The following is a 19656-nucleotide window of genomic DNA, read 5'->3' as shown; positions in this document are numbered from 1 at the left end:
AGCAGGCACTACGTCAATTGTTTTGAAACCAAACATATATTGATGTCATAATCATACCTAACACTATTATCCATACTTTTTCAGAAACTTTTGCCCATATGAGTAATCAGGAAAGCAAACGTCAAAGAGTGTGTGATTTGCTGAATGCACTCGTCACACCAAAGGAGATTTCAAAAATAGTTGGAGTGTCCATAAAGACTGTTTATAATGGAAAGAAGAGAATGACTATGAGCAAAACTATTACCAGAAAGTCTGGAAGATACTATTAAAGAAGAATGGGAGAAGTTGTCACCTGAATATTTGAGGAACACTTGCGCAAGTTTCAGGAAGCGTGTGAAGGTAGTTATTGAGAAAGAAGGAGGACACATAGAATAAAAACATTTTCTATGATGTAAATTTTCTTGTGGCAAATAAATTGTCATGACTTTCAATAAACTAATTGGTCATACACTGTCTTTCAATCCCTGCCTCAAAATATTGTAAATTTTACTTCCCCACCCTGTATTTAGTGAATGTACTGATATATCAACCACATATTAGTATCAGCATCATATTAATGTCTTGTTCTATTAGAGGTTTTTTCATAAATGTAAATGTTTTAATCTGTGGTCACTCATAGATAATATAATGAAGGACTGAAATACTTTTAAAAGCAACTGAAAAGGACTCTAATTTATGAAAAATTGTAGTGTTTTATTTATTTATTTATTTATTTATTTTCTTTGTTTATTCGGAGAAGCAGATCATACAAAACTTCCCTTTCGGGTACAATTCAATGTCCACACCTCGAATGTGAACAAAAGAGCGAGCTGCTAATCCAAGTTTGTTTGTTTTTTTTCCAGTAGAATGTAGAACAAATATAACAAGTGGGCGGGAGGAGAGGGCTTGCTCCGCTTCTTCATCATCAAGATAAGACACATTCAGGAGTGTATGTTTACACTAACCCAAACAGAAACGTATATCATATAAATGTTTTCACATAACCGATATATTCAATTCACATCAATTACGGGTTTTACATAGTTTGTCCATTTTGACCAAATAGGGAAAAAAGATTCCCTTTGACCCTTAAAACAAAATGTCAGCTTCTCCAGAATGTAAATGTCCTGTACGATATCGATCCATTCTTTAGTTGTGGGTGCTTCAGGCTTTATCCATTTTCTAGTGATAGTCTTTTTACTCACTGCCAAAAGCATTAACAACAGTTTTTTTTATCTTTCAGAGTCCAGTTATCACATGAAATATCTCTTAAGTACAGGGCTTCACACTTACAAGGAATTTTCAGTGATTTTTATTTTGTCAAATTTTGGGTTTTTTTTTTTCTTTTTTGTGTGTTTTGGGGAGGTATTTATATGAGCCTGCACAATGGTCTTACTTGCATAATTAATTTATTTATTTTTCTTATTGTTGTTTGTAATGTACAAATAAAAAATACTTTAAAACAGGAACTATTTTTATATTTAGAATTTATTCTTTGTTAAGAGGAGATAAATAACAACAAAAACAAAATATAGAAACAGAAAGTAAAGTCAATATAATCATCAGCCCTGAACTGTACTATTGGTGCATCCCCAGTCACTTCCCATCTCTATCAAAATAGGTCAGAACTTACAGGTTTAATTAATCAAGAATGATTATTTTCTAAATGCATTAATAAATTAATCCTCATTAATCCTGTGGTTGAAATAAGCGTTCTGATGGTTTGATAATTCGAAGAGAGTTGATAAAAAAAAAGTCATCAGTGCCTTGTAAGTAATCACTAAAAGGTTTTTTATAAATAATGTTTTCCACTGAAGTCCCATGAGAATCCTTCTGGCCCATAGTTACCTGTTCTGGGTCGTACACCATCAGACGGTTCTGGTACTGAGCTGTGTTTGTCACCCCACCTGTAACACAAATCAGAATCAGAATACTTTATTACTCCAAGAGGGAAATTATTGTGTGTTACAGCTGCTCCATTCAAGAATAATACAAGAAGAAGAATGAGTGAAAACATACACATTTATGAAAAAAACCTCAAGACACTGCCATCAATAAAAAGACATCTGATATGGTGATACTGATACTGGCTAATAGCGATGTACGGTCGATATATCGGTGCATCACAAGAACTGACTTCACCCATGAAGACCCAAAACCATCTGCTGAACTAAACTGTTGAATACCTGTTGATCCTCTAATCCTATCAATACATGTAAATAATTAGTGTAAAATGCAGTTTGTCATCTTTTCATGGTCACCAGATATGACCCATTTGGACATTCAGAGGCTCCGTAGTTACCGTGGAAACACTGTCATCTTCTACAACATTGATTCACCAGTAAAACCCATGGAGTTGGATCAATGACACTGAATGGAGAGACTTGTTTTCACATTCAGTTGTTGATATCTTTGCTGAAAAAGTCACTTTCTCTGCAGTTTACTTTGTTTTGATATCATAATCTTTGAATTTACTCTTAGTTTTCATGAACATCTAAATTACTGTACTTTCCGGACTATAAGACGCTACTTTTTCCTCGTTTTGAACCCTGCGGCTTATACAGCGATGCAGCTCAAATATAGATTTTTACAGGCCAACGGCCACCAGGGGGCGCTCTAGCAGGACGCGCAAAAGTGAGACAGACAGGTGGAAGAGGTGATGAAGAGGAGAAGTTTTAACCTTCACTTTCAACAATCATTTTGCGTGTCATGCACAAACCCTCATCATGGAAAACACATGAAGAAATGCATATTTTGCAGCTTTTAGGTTAAAAGCAATCGATGCATCTGTCTAAGAAGGAAACAGAGCGGCTGCATGGAAGTGCCATTGAGCAACAACGGAGGAGAGATGTAGAAGGTGTGTGACGGAGCCTTTCTGAGGCTGTTCAACTCTGACACTGAAGAAGACGACTGCAGTGGTTTCAATGAGCAGAAGGAAGATGAAGATAGCGATCAATGACTTTTCTGGGTTTTTGAACCAGCCGTGTTCCTGTCGTTTTACAGCCGTGTTACAGGCACTGTTTGGAAAAAAGCAGTTAAGGTATTGGAAATAAATATTTAAATAATCTTTCTGTTTACCAGCTTTCTGTGTAAATATCTCATGTCACAACGTGGACACCTGCGGCTTATAGTCAGGTGTGCCTTATAGCCCGGAAAGTACAATAACACTGGTCTACAAATTTTGAAAAATTATATGCTTCAGAGATTAAATGTGCTAAATGTTTCGTATTTTAATAAGATTAATTGGAAAACATATGACAAAAGTGCTGGTTTGCTGATGTTTTCAAGGTATATGATAAAGTGTTATTACACATATGTACTGATTTATGTACGTTTACATAATAGATTTATAAATCTTCCACTAAATAAAACCTGTAAAGTGAACGTATTCTAATGTGCAGACAGTGTTTTGAAGTAGATCTTGTAGCTCTGAGGCAAATATTCCTTTTGAGTCAAACCCATTCTCTCGTTAATTCTTGAATTTCACATTTTGACCCAAGGCTGTATCTTGGAAACTTCAGCCAACCAGCATTTTTGACTTGATTTTTCTTTATCAGTGACTCTCATGTGGTAAAATTTCTTTACTTTTATTCTGGAAGCATTTTCCTTGCAGACCAGTGTAAGTATAGGAAATTCAACATAGGAAAATACATGATTTACAGTGATAAATACAAAATACAGAGGATAATATTATAATAAACGGTGATAAATTACTTAAGAAATGTTAAATGGAGAGAAAAATTCATTTGGGAACTGCCACAAAATTAGCACTGGGTCTTAATGGGTTAAGCTCTGCACCAAATTTTTCTCTCAGGTGTTGACTTTGGATCACTTATGGAACTAAAATCCTGACATGATACGCTGTTATTGGCAATAATTAACTTGTGCAATTGCTGTTGATCACTGTAATTATACCCCTATATACTCAATACTATATATTATACTATGTATGTATATGACGTTCAGAGGCTCCGTAGTTACCATAGAAACAACGTCATCTTCTACAACATTGATTCACCAGTAAAGCCCATGGAGTTGGATCAGTGACAGTGGATGGACACACTGGGTTTATGTTCAGTTAATGATGTACAATCGCAGAAAAAATTATTAGACCATCAAAAACAATGGTTATGCAATCCAGTCCTAACTCCTGTGTGTATCATGTGACTAAAACAGACAGAAAAGAAAACACGGAATGCCTAAAAGCACTGTTTTTGTCAGTACGATGACATAGATATTGATGGAAGAACTGAAGTGATTTTGGTTATTATCAAGAAAACATGAAAAATGGCTAGATATCAGCTCTGATATTAAACTACTACGAGGTATTTTTGTTGTTATTATTATATTTGTCCAAACAAATGTACCTTTAGTTGTACCAGCCATTAAAATGAACATGAAATTGAAGAAAACAACGGGTGGTCAAACTGCACAGTCCGAAGTGATTTGATGAAGTGATTTTGGTTATTATCAAGAAAACATGGAAAATGGATAGATATCAGCTCTGAAATGTAACTACTATGAGATATTTTTGTTGTTATCGTTATATTTGGCAAACAAATGTACCCTTAGTTGTAATGTGTTGAAATGTGTAAATACAATCAGAAGTCTTTATTTACAGTATTGTACAGGAAGCTTTTTCAGAGGAAGTTCTTTACCAAGTTTTTTTCATGTATATATACTAACCTTAATGTCAACCTGGTTACAAACCCACCTGTTTTGGTCTGTTTTTTTTTTCTTGTGCTGTATGCAAAGCTGCTGAATACTTGAATATTTCCCTCGGGATTAATAAAGTATCTATCTATCTATCTATCTATCTATCTATCTATGTATCTATCTATCTACCTATCTACCTACCTACCTACCTACCTACCATTAAAATGAACAAGAAATTGAATAAAACAAGGTGGTCTAATAATGTTTTCCACAACTGTATATGACTGAAAAACTCACTTTTTCTTCAGTTTTCTGTGTTTTGATACAATACCCTTTGAATTAACTGAGTTTTCATGAACATCTAATTTAAATATAGGAAAATACAAGATTTACAGTGAAAAATGCAAAATACAGAAGAGAATATTTTAATAAATGGGGATAAACCACTTAACAAAGGTTAACTACAGAAAAAATTCATTTGGGAACTGGCACAAAAGTGGCATTTGGGTCTTTATGGGTTAATATAAAAGAAGCCCTCTATACTTTTTGGACATGAAGCAGTGCATTCTGGGAGACGTGTCCAGGCAGGTGTTCCGTGCATGTGTGAATGTGTGTTTACCTGAGACCCAGAGCAGGTTGTCGGCCACACAGCCGGCGTGGCAGGACAGTGAGCGGTCGAAGGCCTGGACGAACATCCACTTGTTCCTCTTGGGACAGTAGCGCTCCACAGAGGGCAGCACTTGCCTCAGCTCGTTCCTGCCCCCGACAGCGTACAGGTACTGACCCAGAGCTCCCAGGACAAAGTGTTCTCTGCAGACTTTCATCGGGGCGATTTCAGTCCACCGGTTCCCGCGGGGGTCGTACCGACAGGCAGTCCTTACAGCGCACGTCCTCCCGGTGGCGTGCTCCACCTCCCCGCCCACAACAAACAGGAAGTTCCCCATTACTGCCACGCAGTGGTGGCTGCGTCCGGTGGGCATGGGCGCCAGCTCGCTCCAGTTCGACCCGCCTGCCACCCGCACATGGTCCTGAGCCGCCGGGTTGAAATAGCGCAGCTCCCTGACCCTGCTCACCTCCCGCTTCCTCCCGCCGGCGATGTACAGGGTGAGGGACTGGAAGCGAGGCCTGGTGCGGGCCGACTGGCGGAGCGGCTGAGCGAAGGTGGCGTGGTGGTAGTCCAGGGCCTCCTCCACCAGGGAGGCAGCGGTGGGGCTGGACTGGACCAGCGGGTGGTTACGGGCCAGGTGGTGCAGCGTGGGGACGTCCATCAGGCCATAGCGCACGTGTTGCAGTAGATCCTCAGTGTACTGGTAGCGACAGTCGTGTTCCAGCCACAGAACGACCAACTAGAAACAGAGAAACACAAGAGTAAGTTTAGACCAGTGGTTCCAACCTTTTTTGGCTTGTGACCCCATTTTAACATCACAAATTTCTGGTGACCCCAGACATTCAAATCGTAGACATTTTTTTTCTCTAAAATTAATTTGTTTTTGATCATGTAATAGTTTGCTATACTATGTTGGAAATAAATATTGATTTTAGACACATTTAGTCTATACAGTGTATATTATTATGGATGGAGGCAGTAAAGCCAGGTGTAGATTACTGCACAAAGGGAGAATTTGATTTTCCTTGGTCAGGATATGTACAGTCAGTCCAACTTGGATTTACAAGACTGACAATTAATACTGAACAAACAATAACTCAGACTATGAATTATGAAAGAGCTGCAGCATCTGAAACCGACCACAATGAACATTTGACAGATAAACAGAACCACAGTGCTTCAGTTTCAGACTCACAGTTTGTTATGTCTTTTATGTATTGTGACCGTCTCTCTCAAATCAACATATATTTTTTTATCAGTAAGGTTCTTTTTTATCAATTACTAGAAATTTCAGGCAACCCCATTTGAATTCCGGGCAACCCTATGTGGGGTCCCGACCCCAAGGTTGAAAAACACTGGGTTAAAGGGTTAAGATCAAATTGTTCTGTATGTGACCCCTGAGCTACAATGATTTTGACATCCTTGACTGTTAATACGTAGAGTGTAATTTTTGCATTTCACAAATTCATCCCAGGGGTCAGATCGGACCCTATGGCGGGCTGGTTTTGGCCCATGGACCGCATGTTTGACACCCCTGCTTTGACTCAATCAGCATGGAGGCTGGAAGCAGTTGACACAAAATAATAACTACTGTTGTGATTGTCTCTCTCAACTCACCATATATTCTTTATTAATAAATTTTTTATTTTTATCAATTACTAGCAATTTCAGGCGACCCCACGTGGGGTCCCGACCCCAAGGTTGAAAACACCGGTTTAGACAATTAATGTAAGACTGCTAATTATAGCTGCTCCTGGACAGATACATTAATCTTCAAAAAACTATAAAACTACATACATTCATTTTTATTAATGATTTTAAAAGTATCATGGAGAATGCAGTTAAGGCAGAATGTCACAGTTTTTCTTGATGCCGTTATGGTTGAATAGTTGTCATTGTGTTTTATTGTTCATTGTGTGTATCATGTATGTGTTTTATGTTGTTTGGACTTTGTATGGATGCTACCTTGGCCAGGTCTTCCTTGCAAAAGAGATTCCTAATCTCAATGGGACTTCCTGGTTAAATAAAGGTAAAATTAAAAAATGAATAACAATACTAAACGCAGACTAATGTTCAGTCTCCCATATTATTTCATCTTTTCGCACTATTTATCCCACAATATTTATTTTCTCATTTCATTTGCACTACTCTCATGTAGGGATGTAACGATTACCAGTATAACAATAAGCTGTGGTAAAATTCCAGACGGTTAGTATTACCGTTTAAATTCTAATTATCATGATAACTGTGCTTGATTACCGCATTTTGAAAGAGAGACTATCTATCTATGAAAAAGAAACTAAAACAACTCAAACTTGATATGGAAAGTGGTCAAACAATGTCCATAAGGTTCCATCTTTAATGCACATTTGTATGTTTGATGTTTACATGTTAATATTTGAAGGTTTCTGCCAACAGAAAGTACACTGTGCCAATTATCTTATATGTTTTTTGTTTGTTTTGTTTTTTTTCAAAATACAACTTGGTTAAATTATTTCAGTATGTGTACAAGTACTTTTTGAACATTTTGAGCACATTTCAACAATACCGTGATAATAATGATAACCGTGATAATTTTGGTCACAATAACCATGATATGAAATTTTCATATCGTTACATCCCTACTCTCATGCTACATACACTACTTAATCCTACTTTTTTTTTTTTTTTTTTTACAAACATTCCTAGTGGCAATACTTTAATTTTTTATTTTTTCTAATGTAACTAAGTGTGCCTTCCTACTGTTATTTGTTGTTGCCTTGAAATTCTTGCTCTAAACTGATGAGCTCTACCTCAATTTTGATGTACTTGTACAATGACGATAAAGTGATTCTGATTCTGACAAAGTTGATTCATATATAGCACCTCTAAAAAAAAACAAAACACATTACAGAGATGACAAACAACAAAAGCAGGATTCTCAGACGGTAATGTGATGGCAACAGAACCTGTGAGAAAAACAAATCTAGGGTTTCGTTCAGGTAAAAAAGACAAAAATATAAAATGCGACACATCAGTACAAACAGACCCAAATAAGAGGATGAAAACAATAAAAACACAGACTACTGTGGCAGGACCGGAGCAGTCCACAACATCCATACATGCAAGCGTTTATTAATCAGGAGTGTTCAATATGCAGACTGTAAATATCCACAGGCACACTTCCTTTGTTTAATGCAGGCAAACCGGGGAGCAGGGATGGGATTTAATTGAACTGGAGAGCAGCGGAAGGTTATTTAACTGCGACAAGGTGTGAATGTGGGCGAGATGACTGGAGATCACAGATACGATTAGCGGGAAAGCTCCGTAATCTGTGCAGAGGCTGAGAACTTGTACAATACCGGCAACTTAACAGGTGATAGTTGTTTGCCTTTAGGAAATGACGATCAGGAAATCTAAAAGAATTCACACAGTCGACGGAGTGTGATAAATACTCATTGCTTATATATATATATATATTTTTTTTTTTTTTTTTTTTTAAACCAAAACAAAGCCGTCGTTCCTTTCTCTTTATTTCTCCTCTAATCCGCTCCGAAGGTGTAAATATGCAACAAACATGCAAGTCAGGATTTCTGCTTTCTGTTGTATCTGTGCCACTCTCCTGTCTCTGCCTCCCTCTCTCCATCGCTCCCCCCACCCACTGCACCCCACCCGCCTCCCTTCGCCTCATCGTAGCTCTGAAGTGACAGCGTGCGTGTGCGTGCATGCATGCGTGCGTGCGTGCGCTACGGCAGCTGACTGTGAAGGTCACGCTGCATCACACAACTTCCTCAGGGCACAGAATAAATCAACTCCTTCTCCCTCCTTCCCCTCTCTGCACTGAAAGAGAAAGTGTGAGTGTATGTGTGCGAAGAAAAAAAAAAAAAAAGGAGAGAGGGAGAGACCACAAAAGAAAGAACGGAGAAGGGAGATAGGGAGGAGGGGGAAGGAGAGCGACAGAAAGGCAGAGCAGAGGATGGCGAGAAAGAAGAGAGAGAGAGAGAGAGAGAGGGGGGAAAAAACAAAGACGGAGAAAATGTGATTTCCAGAGCGTGAGAGAGTCTAAGAAAACTCCGAGTGACGATGATTGACGGCTAAGCTATATCGGTCTGGTATTGGCGTGCCCACTCCCCCTCCACCTCCACCCCCACATTTTCGGACGACGTTTGCCGTTCGCTTCCGTCTGATGGCCAAATTAACCTTCTGGGTGAAGTGAAGGAGGCCCAAAGCAGCCTAATCAGAGGCTGATTATGGCGGCGGCGGCTGGCTAAAGGGTCAGGGTAATTGTGCCATCAGAGGCCTGATTGTTTTCAATCAGACGGGCGGCCGAGTGACAGCTGGGGGATTGGGGCCCTGATGGAGCCGCGGTGGGCCTAATCAGAGAGAAGAAGGGGAGAAAGACACAGAAAGAGCACGGGAGAGAGAGGGAGAGAGAGAGAGAGAGGGAGTCTGAGGAAGGGGGAGGAGGCTGATTGGTGCAAATGAACAGTCAAAACCCCACCCTGCACCGCCGCTTTTTACTCCACAATCTACACACACACACACACACGGATGCACGGACTGACACAGGAGTCTATCGCACACTTTCACAGTAACTCAAACTCACTCCTTTCCTACTTCATATCCTCGTTAATATGAACAAACAGCATATGAGTTGCAGATGGCGGAGTTTAATTTGTTGGTTATTAGTCTGCCTGTTTACTATGTGCGCCGCTTTTTGTGTCATGGATTTTCTACGTGTGTGTTATATATGCTGACTGGTTTGGCGCCAAGCTGCAATTTGCACAAATTTGCAAGCAGAGGTGCGAGTTTCTCATGGCTTTTTTTTTTTTTTTTTTTTTTTTTTCCCTGCGCCAAAATATTATCTTAACCTGAAGATACTCACCGTTCTGTGTAATGCAGTCTGATTACATCTGATAATGCATGGGTGTCAAACTCAATTTCTTCCGTGGGCCACATTCAGCCCAATTTAATCTGAAGTGGGCTGGACCGGTAAAATAATAGCATGATAGCCAATAAATAATGACGATTCCCAATTGTTTTAGTGCAACAAATAACATTTGGCTATGCCAATATTTACATTTACAAACTATCCAAACAAAATGATAGATAGATAGATGGACAGATGGATAGATGGATAGATGGATAGATAGATAGATAGATAGATAGATAGATAGATAGATAGATAGATAGATAGATAGATAGATACTTTATTCATCCCATAGGGAAATTTACAAGATGTGAATAACCTGAAAAAAAATGAAATTTAAATATCAGTACAATTTTATCAATATTATGCCTCGACGTCTCATTTTTTATACATATGCATTACAGATCAGATCTCCAAAGGCACAAAACATTTAATAACAGGCAGAATATTGTAAAAATTGCACTTAATTTTCTGTAGACATTTCAGGTTGTTCATATTTGTTCAGGTTATTCACATTTTATTGTTAAAGGATAGTTTGTTCATGTAAACATTTTCATAATTTAATGTTTTTTGCACTAAATCAAAGAGAAAAAAATTGGTGTTGTCATTATTTATAGGTTATTATGTTATTATTTTTGAGTTTGATGCCCCAATTTGCATTTTGTGGGCGGGCTGGATTGGAACCTTTGGCGGCCTGGTTTTGGCCCCCGGGCCACATGTTTGACACCTGTGTGATAATGGATTTAAAAAATGACAACAAATTGATTAATCCAATATATGTGCTATTGTTTTGACGGAAGTTCCTGTTTCCTTCAATTGAACTGAACTCAGAAGGAGCCAAAAAGCATCAGAAACTCCCTCCTCACACACGTTTCCTGTTAAGGAGCAGCAGTCGACTATTTCCTTAACATTAAATCCCCATTAAACTGGTCCAGTTTGTGAATCGCAGACAGAAGGGGAAGCCTGAAGCTCTTGGGAAAATCCCTCTAGGAAGATGTGTAACGTTATTCTCATTTTGCTGATTACAACGTGGATGCTGTGAACAGTTGTACACTCTGAAAAAGGAGTCATTTCATCTATTTCAACCGTTTTCATTCCGTAGTGGGAGATTATATATGTCGTTGTAGCTTGCTGGGAAAGTATGAGGTTAAAACTATGCACTGAACAAGAAAAGGAACAAAAAAACTGGAGCGAAAGTCATTTTTTCAGCAAAATACATCAACTGGATATAAGACAGGTGTATAAAACCGCTGTTGTTTGTCAGTTTACATGGGTTTTACTGGTGAATAAATGTTGCAGAAGATGACTGTTTCCACGTTCACTACAGAGGCTCTGAACATGAAAAGATGACACACCGCTTCCAATTCTACCTCATTATTTGCATGTGTTGCTAGTTTGTCACTCTCCTTTTTCCCCACCAAAATATTCTCGTAAAGCCGCAATTTAAAACCTCAACTCTGTGGCTTCTCCTCCCGCGGTGTCTTTCAGTACCTTCCATATCTCCTCCTCGCTGAGGGAGGTGAGCCGGTCACTCTTCAGTACCTCCCTGAGGAGGCGGTAGGGCAGCTGCAGGGCCTCATCCTGCCGGCTTTGGCTCAGCTCAGACAGATGCTCGACCAGGAAGCCCACCACAGCCTCCTCTAAGGCGGGGAGGTGGAACAGGTCAGCCACCCGGTACAGCTCCAGGTAATTCACACTGCTCAGCTCCTGAAAGCAGCACATGAACAAACACGCAGATAAACCATTATCTTTAGCTGAAAGGCTTGTTGTGAGATCTAATTCTTACAAATTGGAGGAGATTTTTCTTATCTCTAGGCATGAATTTAAATTGTCAGTGTATATGACTACACATATTTGTTAATTGTATACATTAAAAGACAAAAATACAAAATAGTAAAAAAAAAAAAAAAAAAGGTGACAAATTAATACAGAAAATAAAGTGTGAATGATAAAGAAAAGAGAATATCTGTAAAGTGGAATAAGACTGCCATCTTGTGGCTGCTGCAGGAAAGACACCATAGACCTACATCAGTAGGAACATCTCACTTTTTTTTCTTCTGTTTCTTTCTTTATAAACAGATAAATTAGATGTTGGAGTGTTTTAAATGTTAAGAGGTTAAGAGATGAATAATAAAAATTAGGCCTTTTTTCTCCTAATGCTGTTTTAGGAGGTAGGTATAGAGATGGATGATACGGCCCAAAAATTTCATCTTGATTTTTTTTTTTTTTTAATCAATCACCTTTACCTTCATAAACAGATAGATTAGATGTTTGAGTGTTCTACAGGTTTAGAGATGAAAAAAAATTAGGCCTTTTTTTTTTTTTTTTTTAATCTCCTACTGCTGTTTTAGGAGGTAGGTATAGAGATGGATGATATGGCCCAAAAATTTCATCTTGTTTTTTTTTCTTTTTTTTTTAGTGTTATGAATGATTTACAGATTGTTTTTTTTTTTTTTTACATGAACAAAGAACAAAGCATAATTCAAAAATACTCCTTAACTAAAACTACAATTGTGGAAAAATTCTTAGACCACCTCTTTTTTTCTTCAATTTCTTGTTCATTTTAATGCCTGGTACAACTAAAGGTATATTTGTTTGGACAAATACAATGATAACAACAAAATTAGCTCATAGTAGTTTAATTTCAGAGCTGATATCTATCCATTTAACATGTTTTTTTTGTTTTTTTTTATAATAACCAAAATCACTTCAGTTCTTGCATCAGTATCTATGGCATTGTACTGACAAAAACAGTGCTTTTAGACATTCCATGTTTTCTTTTCTGTCTGTTTTAGTCACATGACACACACAGGAGTTAGTACTTGATTGCATAACCATTGTTTCTGATGACTTTTAATGGTCTAATAATATATTCAGCGACTGTACATCAGCAGGAAGATTTCAGTTGTTTCCTCTGCTGTTAATAAGCACTGAAAATCCCAATATTAGAGTTTTATGCTTAAAATAAAGTGATTTACATAAATAGCAAGTGGAAAATCACCTGAATAAGGATTAAAACATAAAAATAAGTCTTCATTAACAACAACAGAACAGCATCAAGACAAAATGTCTCATTAAAATGAAATTCTAATGGATTTCCATATGTAGCCGATGCAATATTGATCACATATATCTTCATTCGACTGTATTGTGCACATCAATATCTACAATAACAATGCTACTCACAGGCACAAATACTTGACTTTTAGAGCTAATATTGTTGAAGAGAATAGTGGTAATCAATCTCCTTTACCTTCATAAACAGATAGATTAGATGTTTGAGTGTTCTACAGGTTAAGATATGAAAAAAAAAGAAAAAAAAAAAAAAAGGGAAAAAAAGGCCTTTTTTTTCTCCTAATACTGTTTTAGGAGGTAGATATAGAGATAGATGACATGGCCAAAAAATTCAATCATGATTTTTTTTTTTTTTTTTTTAAGTGTTATGAATGATTTACAGATTGTTTTTTGGCTACATGAACTAAGAACAAAGCATAACTCAAAAATATTCCTCAACTAAAACTACAGTCCCAGAAAAATTTATTAGACCACCCCTTGTTTTCTTCAATTTCTTGTTCATTTTAATGCCTGGTACAACTAAAGGTACATTTGTTTGGACAAATATAATGATAACAATGAAAATAGCTCAGAGTAGTTTAATTTCAGAGCTGATATCTATCCATTTTCCAAGTTTTTCTTGGTAATAACCAAAATCACTTCAGTTCTTGCATCAATATCTCTGGCATTGTACTGACAAAAACAGTGCTTTTAGACATTCCATGTTTTCTTTTCTGTCTGTTTTAGTCACATGATACACACAGGAGTTAAGACTGGATGGCATAACCATTGTTTTTGATGACTTTTGATGGTCTAATGATTTTTTCCACGACTGTATATGCCATGTTTGAAAGCAAAAACATTTCAAGAAACAGCTTGCATTTGGATTATTTGTTCAGCGAAAAAGATCACCAGAGGAGTAATCTCAATTTAGCAATTTGTACATTTTTTGCAAATTTCAGAGATCAAATCAGTCCACTTTGATGCACTGCCCAGCCCTAGTTCTTAGAGACATGGGTAATAAATGTGGACCACTAGAAAAACCCCAGACCTACCACCAGGTGGCAGACGTGAGCTCAGGTTGTGCTGTCACTTCAGACTGATTGTAAAATACTGTATGAAAAGATTACAGTCTGGGTGAGGGGATTTGAGAACACCAAGCAAGGGATTAAAATGTAAATAAAAATAGCAGTAAATATAATATGTGATGATGTAATTATGTAATAAAAGCATCATGAAATGGATGTACTCTGAAGGTGAACCTGTCATATCTAAAACATCAGACGGCTTCAGGAAATCTGCCCTGTAACAACCTTAACCTGATTTGCTTTTCGCTGCTGCAGCTTCTGGCGTACACCCGGAGGACGGCCGGCTGTCTGTGCCACCATTCCGACCGATCCATCTTGGTCTCAGTGATAAAACACAGCAAATAAGCAGCGGGGTGGCCTAGTTCTTCAGCAGACATCCAGTCTGGGCTCGGACACCTTAGCTGACAGGATTTTACTCCGCTGAAGTGTCCTTGAGCAAAAGATTGAAAACGCAGCAGCTCAATAGCTTCTGCTGCTGACTCCGACCTTCCGCTTCCCTCCGGGGAGGAAAGTCGCAACGCTACGACTTAATTACAGGTTCTCCAGACGAAACCAGGATCAGTGTTTGTTGTTGTTAAACACATTTGCAGAAATGAAGGTTAACGCAAATAACCGAGAGGGCAGAAATAAAATGATATAAAGCAGGGGTGTCAAACTCATTTTACTTCATTCAGCCCAATGTGATCTAAAACGTATGTTTATAAACTATATGGACAAAAATATTAGGACACATCCTGATATGTTCTGGAGCACTGATGATGACAAGATGAAATGGTTGTTTAGTTCAAATGTATATAAATTAGCATTATTTGTTTGTAAAGCCTGGAAAAAGCAGCAGATATGTTTGTTTAAATAGGTCAGTACATTGTTTTGTTCCTATCTATTGTGCCTATTGTCTGGTATTTGATCTTTGGTTTGTATTCTTGGTGTCTTATAAGCCCATGGAAGGGCTGGGCATGTTTTTATGCAAAACACAATAATAAAAACATTCATTCATTCATTCATTCATATTGGGACACATCATGGCTGCAGCTCGTAAGATGTCCTGTTCATTTGACATATAAACATCAACATTTCCTTTATGTTTAATGGGAGATTTTTCTTTCTCAGTGAGATGTGACCCTCACCCACACCCCTGTCTCATCTGATTAGATGGACCCCCTCATGTACTCCCACCCTACTGCATCTTTACAGACTGGAACTACATCATCAAACGGACGCCCATCAGTCCTGGTGCATCTACAGCCTGTCCGTCCATGGGAGTGGATCTCTCCTTCACTGTGGTTCTCCCTGAGGTTTCTCTTTTCCCACTGGGTTTTTGGAGTTTTTCCTTGCTGAGAAGGAGGGTCTAAGGACCTGGGACATTAATCCATTTCCTTCATCGACTGTTTATTGACCGTTGTTTGTTTTCATATCCAACTAATTGTGTAAAGCCCTCTGAGGCAACCTTGTTGTGATATAGGGCTCCACAAATAAAATTGAATTGAATTGATTTGAAAGTAGATGGTTAGTTTAACCCATAAAGACCCAAACATCGAACGACGACCAAAAGCATCAACTGATCTAAACTGTTCATCAACTAATCCTATCAATCCATGTAAATAATTGGTGTAAAATACAGTTATTCATCTTTTCATGGTCATCAGATATGACCCATTTTGACGTTCAGAGGCTCCGTAGTTACCGTGGAAACACCGTCGTCTTCTACAACACTGATTCACCAGTAAAACCCATGGAGTTGGATCAATGACAGTGGATGGACACTGGGTTTATGTTCAGTTAATGCTAGATTTTACTGAAAAATCCTTTCCTTCAGTTTTTTTTTATTTTCTGTTTCAATACAATAACCTTTGACTTTACTCTGAGCTTTTATGAACATCGTCATGATCAGTCAATTAAACATAGGAAAATAGGTGATTTTCACTGGAAAAAATGCAAAATTCATAGAATAATATTATAATAATAAATGGTGATGACTCGCTTAGGAGAGGTTAAATAGAGAGAAAAATGTATTTATTTGGGAACTGACACTAAGGTCACACTGGGTCCTTATGGGTTAATTTAGAGGCAGAACATTTAAAATCATAGTCATTGTGATAAAAAAAACAAAATCACAACAAAATGTTGAAAGAAATTAAGTAAAAACGATCTCGGAGGCATTGTGGAAACAAAGATAACAATTTAAGGTCAATGTGTCCCAATACTTTTGTCCATGTAGTGTATATCTGTATTTTGTTAAAAACCCTCTACAGTAAGGTTCTCCTCCACTTCATGCTACATGCCTGTTTTGTAAATGTTCCTTAATATTCCCTGAGTGCAACACAACACACGTCCCTAAACCATAACATGATCTTGCAGGATTTCCATTAGCCTCGTGGTATCTGTCCAGCGCTCGGCTATTGTCTACGTACCTGGATGAGGTAGTGGGAGCAGAGGCCAAGGAGCTCCAGCAGCTGAAGGTGGCTGCCTGCAGACAGGACGTCCTGGATCACCGCTGGCTCCAGCAGAATCTGAGCGGAGGGGAGAAACAAGGTCAAACCAGGCCTGGCTCTGCTTCAGGTACAGTGTAAGTGGACTTCAGCCTAAGGGTGAGGTCGAGCAAAGGTTAACATCTGGTCAAAAAAATTAAATTACAATCATCTACACCAAACTTATATTTTTTGGGTACTGAATTGAACTGAACTGAAAAATCCTTAACATCCCTGAAAAGCAATTTGATTTGCAACAGAAGTGTACATATCTCACATATCAAAAAAATCAATCTCACATAACACAATAAATACAGTAAATAAGTCATCATAGTTAATGGTGCATTGTTTCCAAAAAGCTAGCCTACAGGCTATTTAAAACTTAACGGCAGATGGGACAAATGATTTGACATATCGGTTTGGTTTGGCTCTGCAGGGAAAAAGTGTGTCTTCTCTTAACTGAAAGAAGCTGAAAATCTGCATGAAGAGGATGGAGAGGGTTTGCCAAAATGACCTTTAACCTCTGTGTGGCTCTGGCTTGATACAGATGATCAAGGTCATTCAAGCCAGTGCCAATTGTTTAACAACATTCCTCAGCTTGTTTTTGTTTAAAACACTAAGGTAGGTAATTACTTATATTTTCAGGAAATATATATTTTGAAATGAGAAAAAAAATGGTGAAAAAAAAAAATTTAAGGAGTTTATGACTGTGAATGTTTGGAAGGTGACAAAGTTTTGTGCTGTCACTCTGGGTTCATTTTATAAACTCTCATAAATAAACTACATTTATAAAATACATTAATATTTGACGATTATACAATTCATGTCATATTCTAAACACACAGAGTTTAAAATTAATAAATGCATACATCTATGCAAAATACCTTTGAATATAATGTTAATATTATTTGTATGTTGTAAATATTGTTTTAAAAAAAAATGTATATGATATTGATAATTGAAATACAAAATGTTTAATTTGATATTTACTTTTGTTGCCCATCTGTGACGCTGCCATTTTTCAAAACTCTTGCTATTTAGGTATGATCAAATATTTTTTTCCTCTAACCAATTATTCGGTTGTAAAATAGAGGGTTTAAGGTATACACTTTAGGATGAAAATGTCATGAGAACTTCACTTTTGACAACTTTGTAATTCTTGCAAAAAAAAAAAAAAAAATAGACGTTGATTTTTTTGTCCATCTGTGACGCAGTAGTTTTTGATATTTTTCATTTAAAAATATCTGAAACTAAAATTTGCCCTTTGAGTCTGTTTAAGATGGCATGTAGACCTTTACAATTATGTGTAATATTTGTCTTAAACTTGTCTGGTTCAACAGTTATGAATCAAAAAGTAGTGGGCGGTCCATCCGCGACGCCCTTGACCTCGCCCCTAAATAATAGTGGATTAGATTTCTGTAGCGCTTTTCAAGGCACCCAAAGCATTTTACATTATTGATCCATTATTCATTCGCTCTCACATTCACTCTCTGGTGGTAACGGCCCCTCCGACCACCATCAAACATACACACATTCATACACCAGTGTGAGTGACACACACAAGGTGGTGAGGAAGGTGAAGTGTCTTGCTCAAGGACACAACGGCACATGCCTAAGACAGAGCGGGATTCGAAAGAAAGATACAGTGATTTTGAAGTCAACTTTATAGACAATGGTGCATTACAGTGCATATTTTATTTATATTAACATTAAAGCTGTAGAACCAGATGTTCACTTTAGCCACTTCATGTAATTTATTTTATAACCCTTAAAAACCTACAGCTATATACAGTATGTGGCGACTTCCAAATGAATTTATAATCTATTTGTTGTTTTATTGCCACTATTTTTCAGTAAAAATCTGATATTTTCCTATATTTAATTCACTGATCATGTAGATGTTCATAAAAGCATAGTTAATTAAAGGTTATTATATCAAAACAGAGAAAACCTGAGCAAAAGTGGCTTTTTCAGCAAAATACATCATGAACTCAGCATAAAACATGTGTGTCATTCCACTGTCATTGATCCAACTCCATGGGTTTTACTGGTGAATGAATGTTGTAGAAGATGACAGTGTTTCCATGGTAACTACAGAGCCTCTGAAGGTCCAAATGGGTCATATCTGATGACTGTGAAAAGATGACAAACTACATTTTACACCAATTATTTACATGTATTGATAGGATTAGTAGATCAACAGGTATTAAACATCAAACAGTCTGATTAGTAGATTATTTCTGATTGATGATTAATTGAACAGATGAAAAACAAAGTGATTAATGCAATAAATGTGCTATTGTTATGATGCTGTTTCCTGTTTCTTTAAATCTAACTGATTCAGAAAAAGCCAAAAAGCGTCAGAAAATCCCTCCTTGCACATGTTTCCTGTTAAGGAGCAGCAGTCGACAAATTTTCTGAACATTAAATCCTCATTAAACTGGTCCAGTTTGTGAATTGCAGACAGAAGGGGAAGCCTGAAGCTCTTGGGAATGCCTTTAGGAAGATGTGTAAGCTAACTCTGTACTTGTTTTACTGATTAGGATGTGGACACTGAACAGTTATACACTCCGAGCAGATATAGGAAAATGGCATTTCAACTATTTCAACCATTTACAGTAAGATAATATGTGTTCTTTCAAGTGTAAAATGAAGGTCATGGTCGCATTTTAGCAAAAGATGTGGTTAAAACTATGCACTGAACAAGAAACAGAATGTGATTAATAGCAGAATATTCATCATCACATGATTAAAAAGTCAAAAAAGGGTTAAGTCACAAGCTTAGACAGACCTCACCACATTTATTTTTGACTCTTTTCTGTTTTGTTTTGTTTTGTTTTTTTAAACCACTGTGACTCTTTGGAATATAAGTTCAGTACAACTCTTTCCTTTAAC

The 19656-nt window shown here is 37.4% G+C and overlaps 1 protein-coding gene across 4 annotated transcripts in view; it reads right to left on the bottom strand.

Moving 5' to 3' along the window:
* The window catches only part of klhl32 (kelch-like family member 32), a 52814-nt gene that overhangs the window by 6826 nt on the left and 26332 nt on the right, over positions 1–19656 (bottom strand). For all 4 annotated transcript variants that reach the window (XR_003937773.1, XM_030158803.1, XM_030158802.1 and 1 more), the window contains exons 5-8: positions 16705–16803; positions 11643–11858; positions 5255–5981; positions 1828–1886 (exon numbers count right to left, since the gene is read on the bottom strand). Coding sequence is in view for 3 of the 4 variants with exons in the window: in XM_030158803.1 (XP_030014663.1) it covers positions 1828–1886; positions 5255–5981; positions 11643–11858; positions 16705–16803 (1101 nt within the window). In the remaining variant the exon portion in view is untranslated. The remainder of the gene's footprint in view (positions 1–1827; positions 1887–5254; positions 5982–11642; positions 11859–16704; positions 16804–19656) is intronic.

The sequence above is a fragment of the Sphaeramia orbicularis genome, chromosome 16 (assembly GCF_902148855.1).
Source record: "Sphaeramia orbicularis chromosome 16, fSphaOr1.1, whole genome shotgun sequence".
NCBI classification, from domain to species: domain Eukaryota; kingdom Metazoa; phylum Chordata; class Actinopteri; order Kurtiformes; family Apogonidae; genus Sphaeramia; species Sphaeramia orbicularis.
Note: the sequence above shows the minus strand (reverse complement) of the source record. Positions and strands in the feature narration are given on the sequence as shown.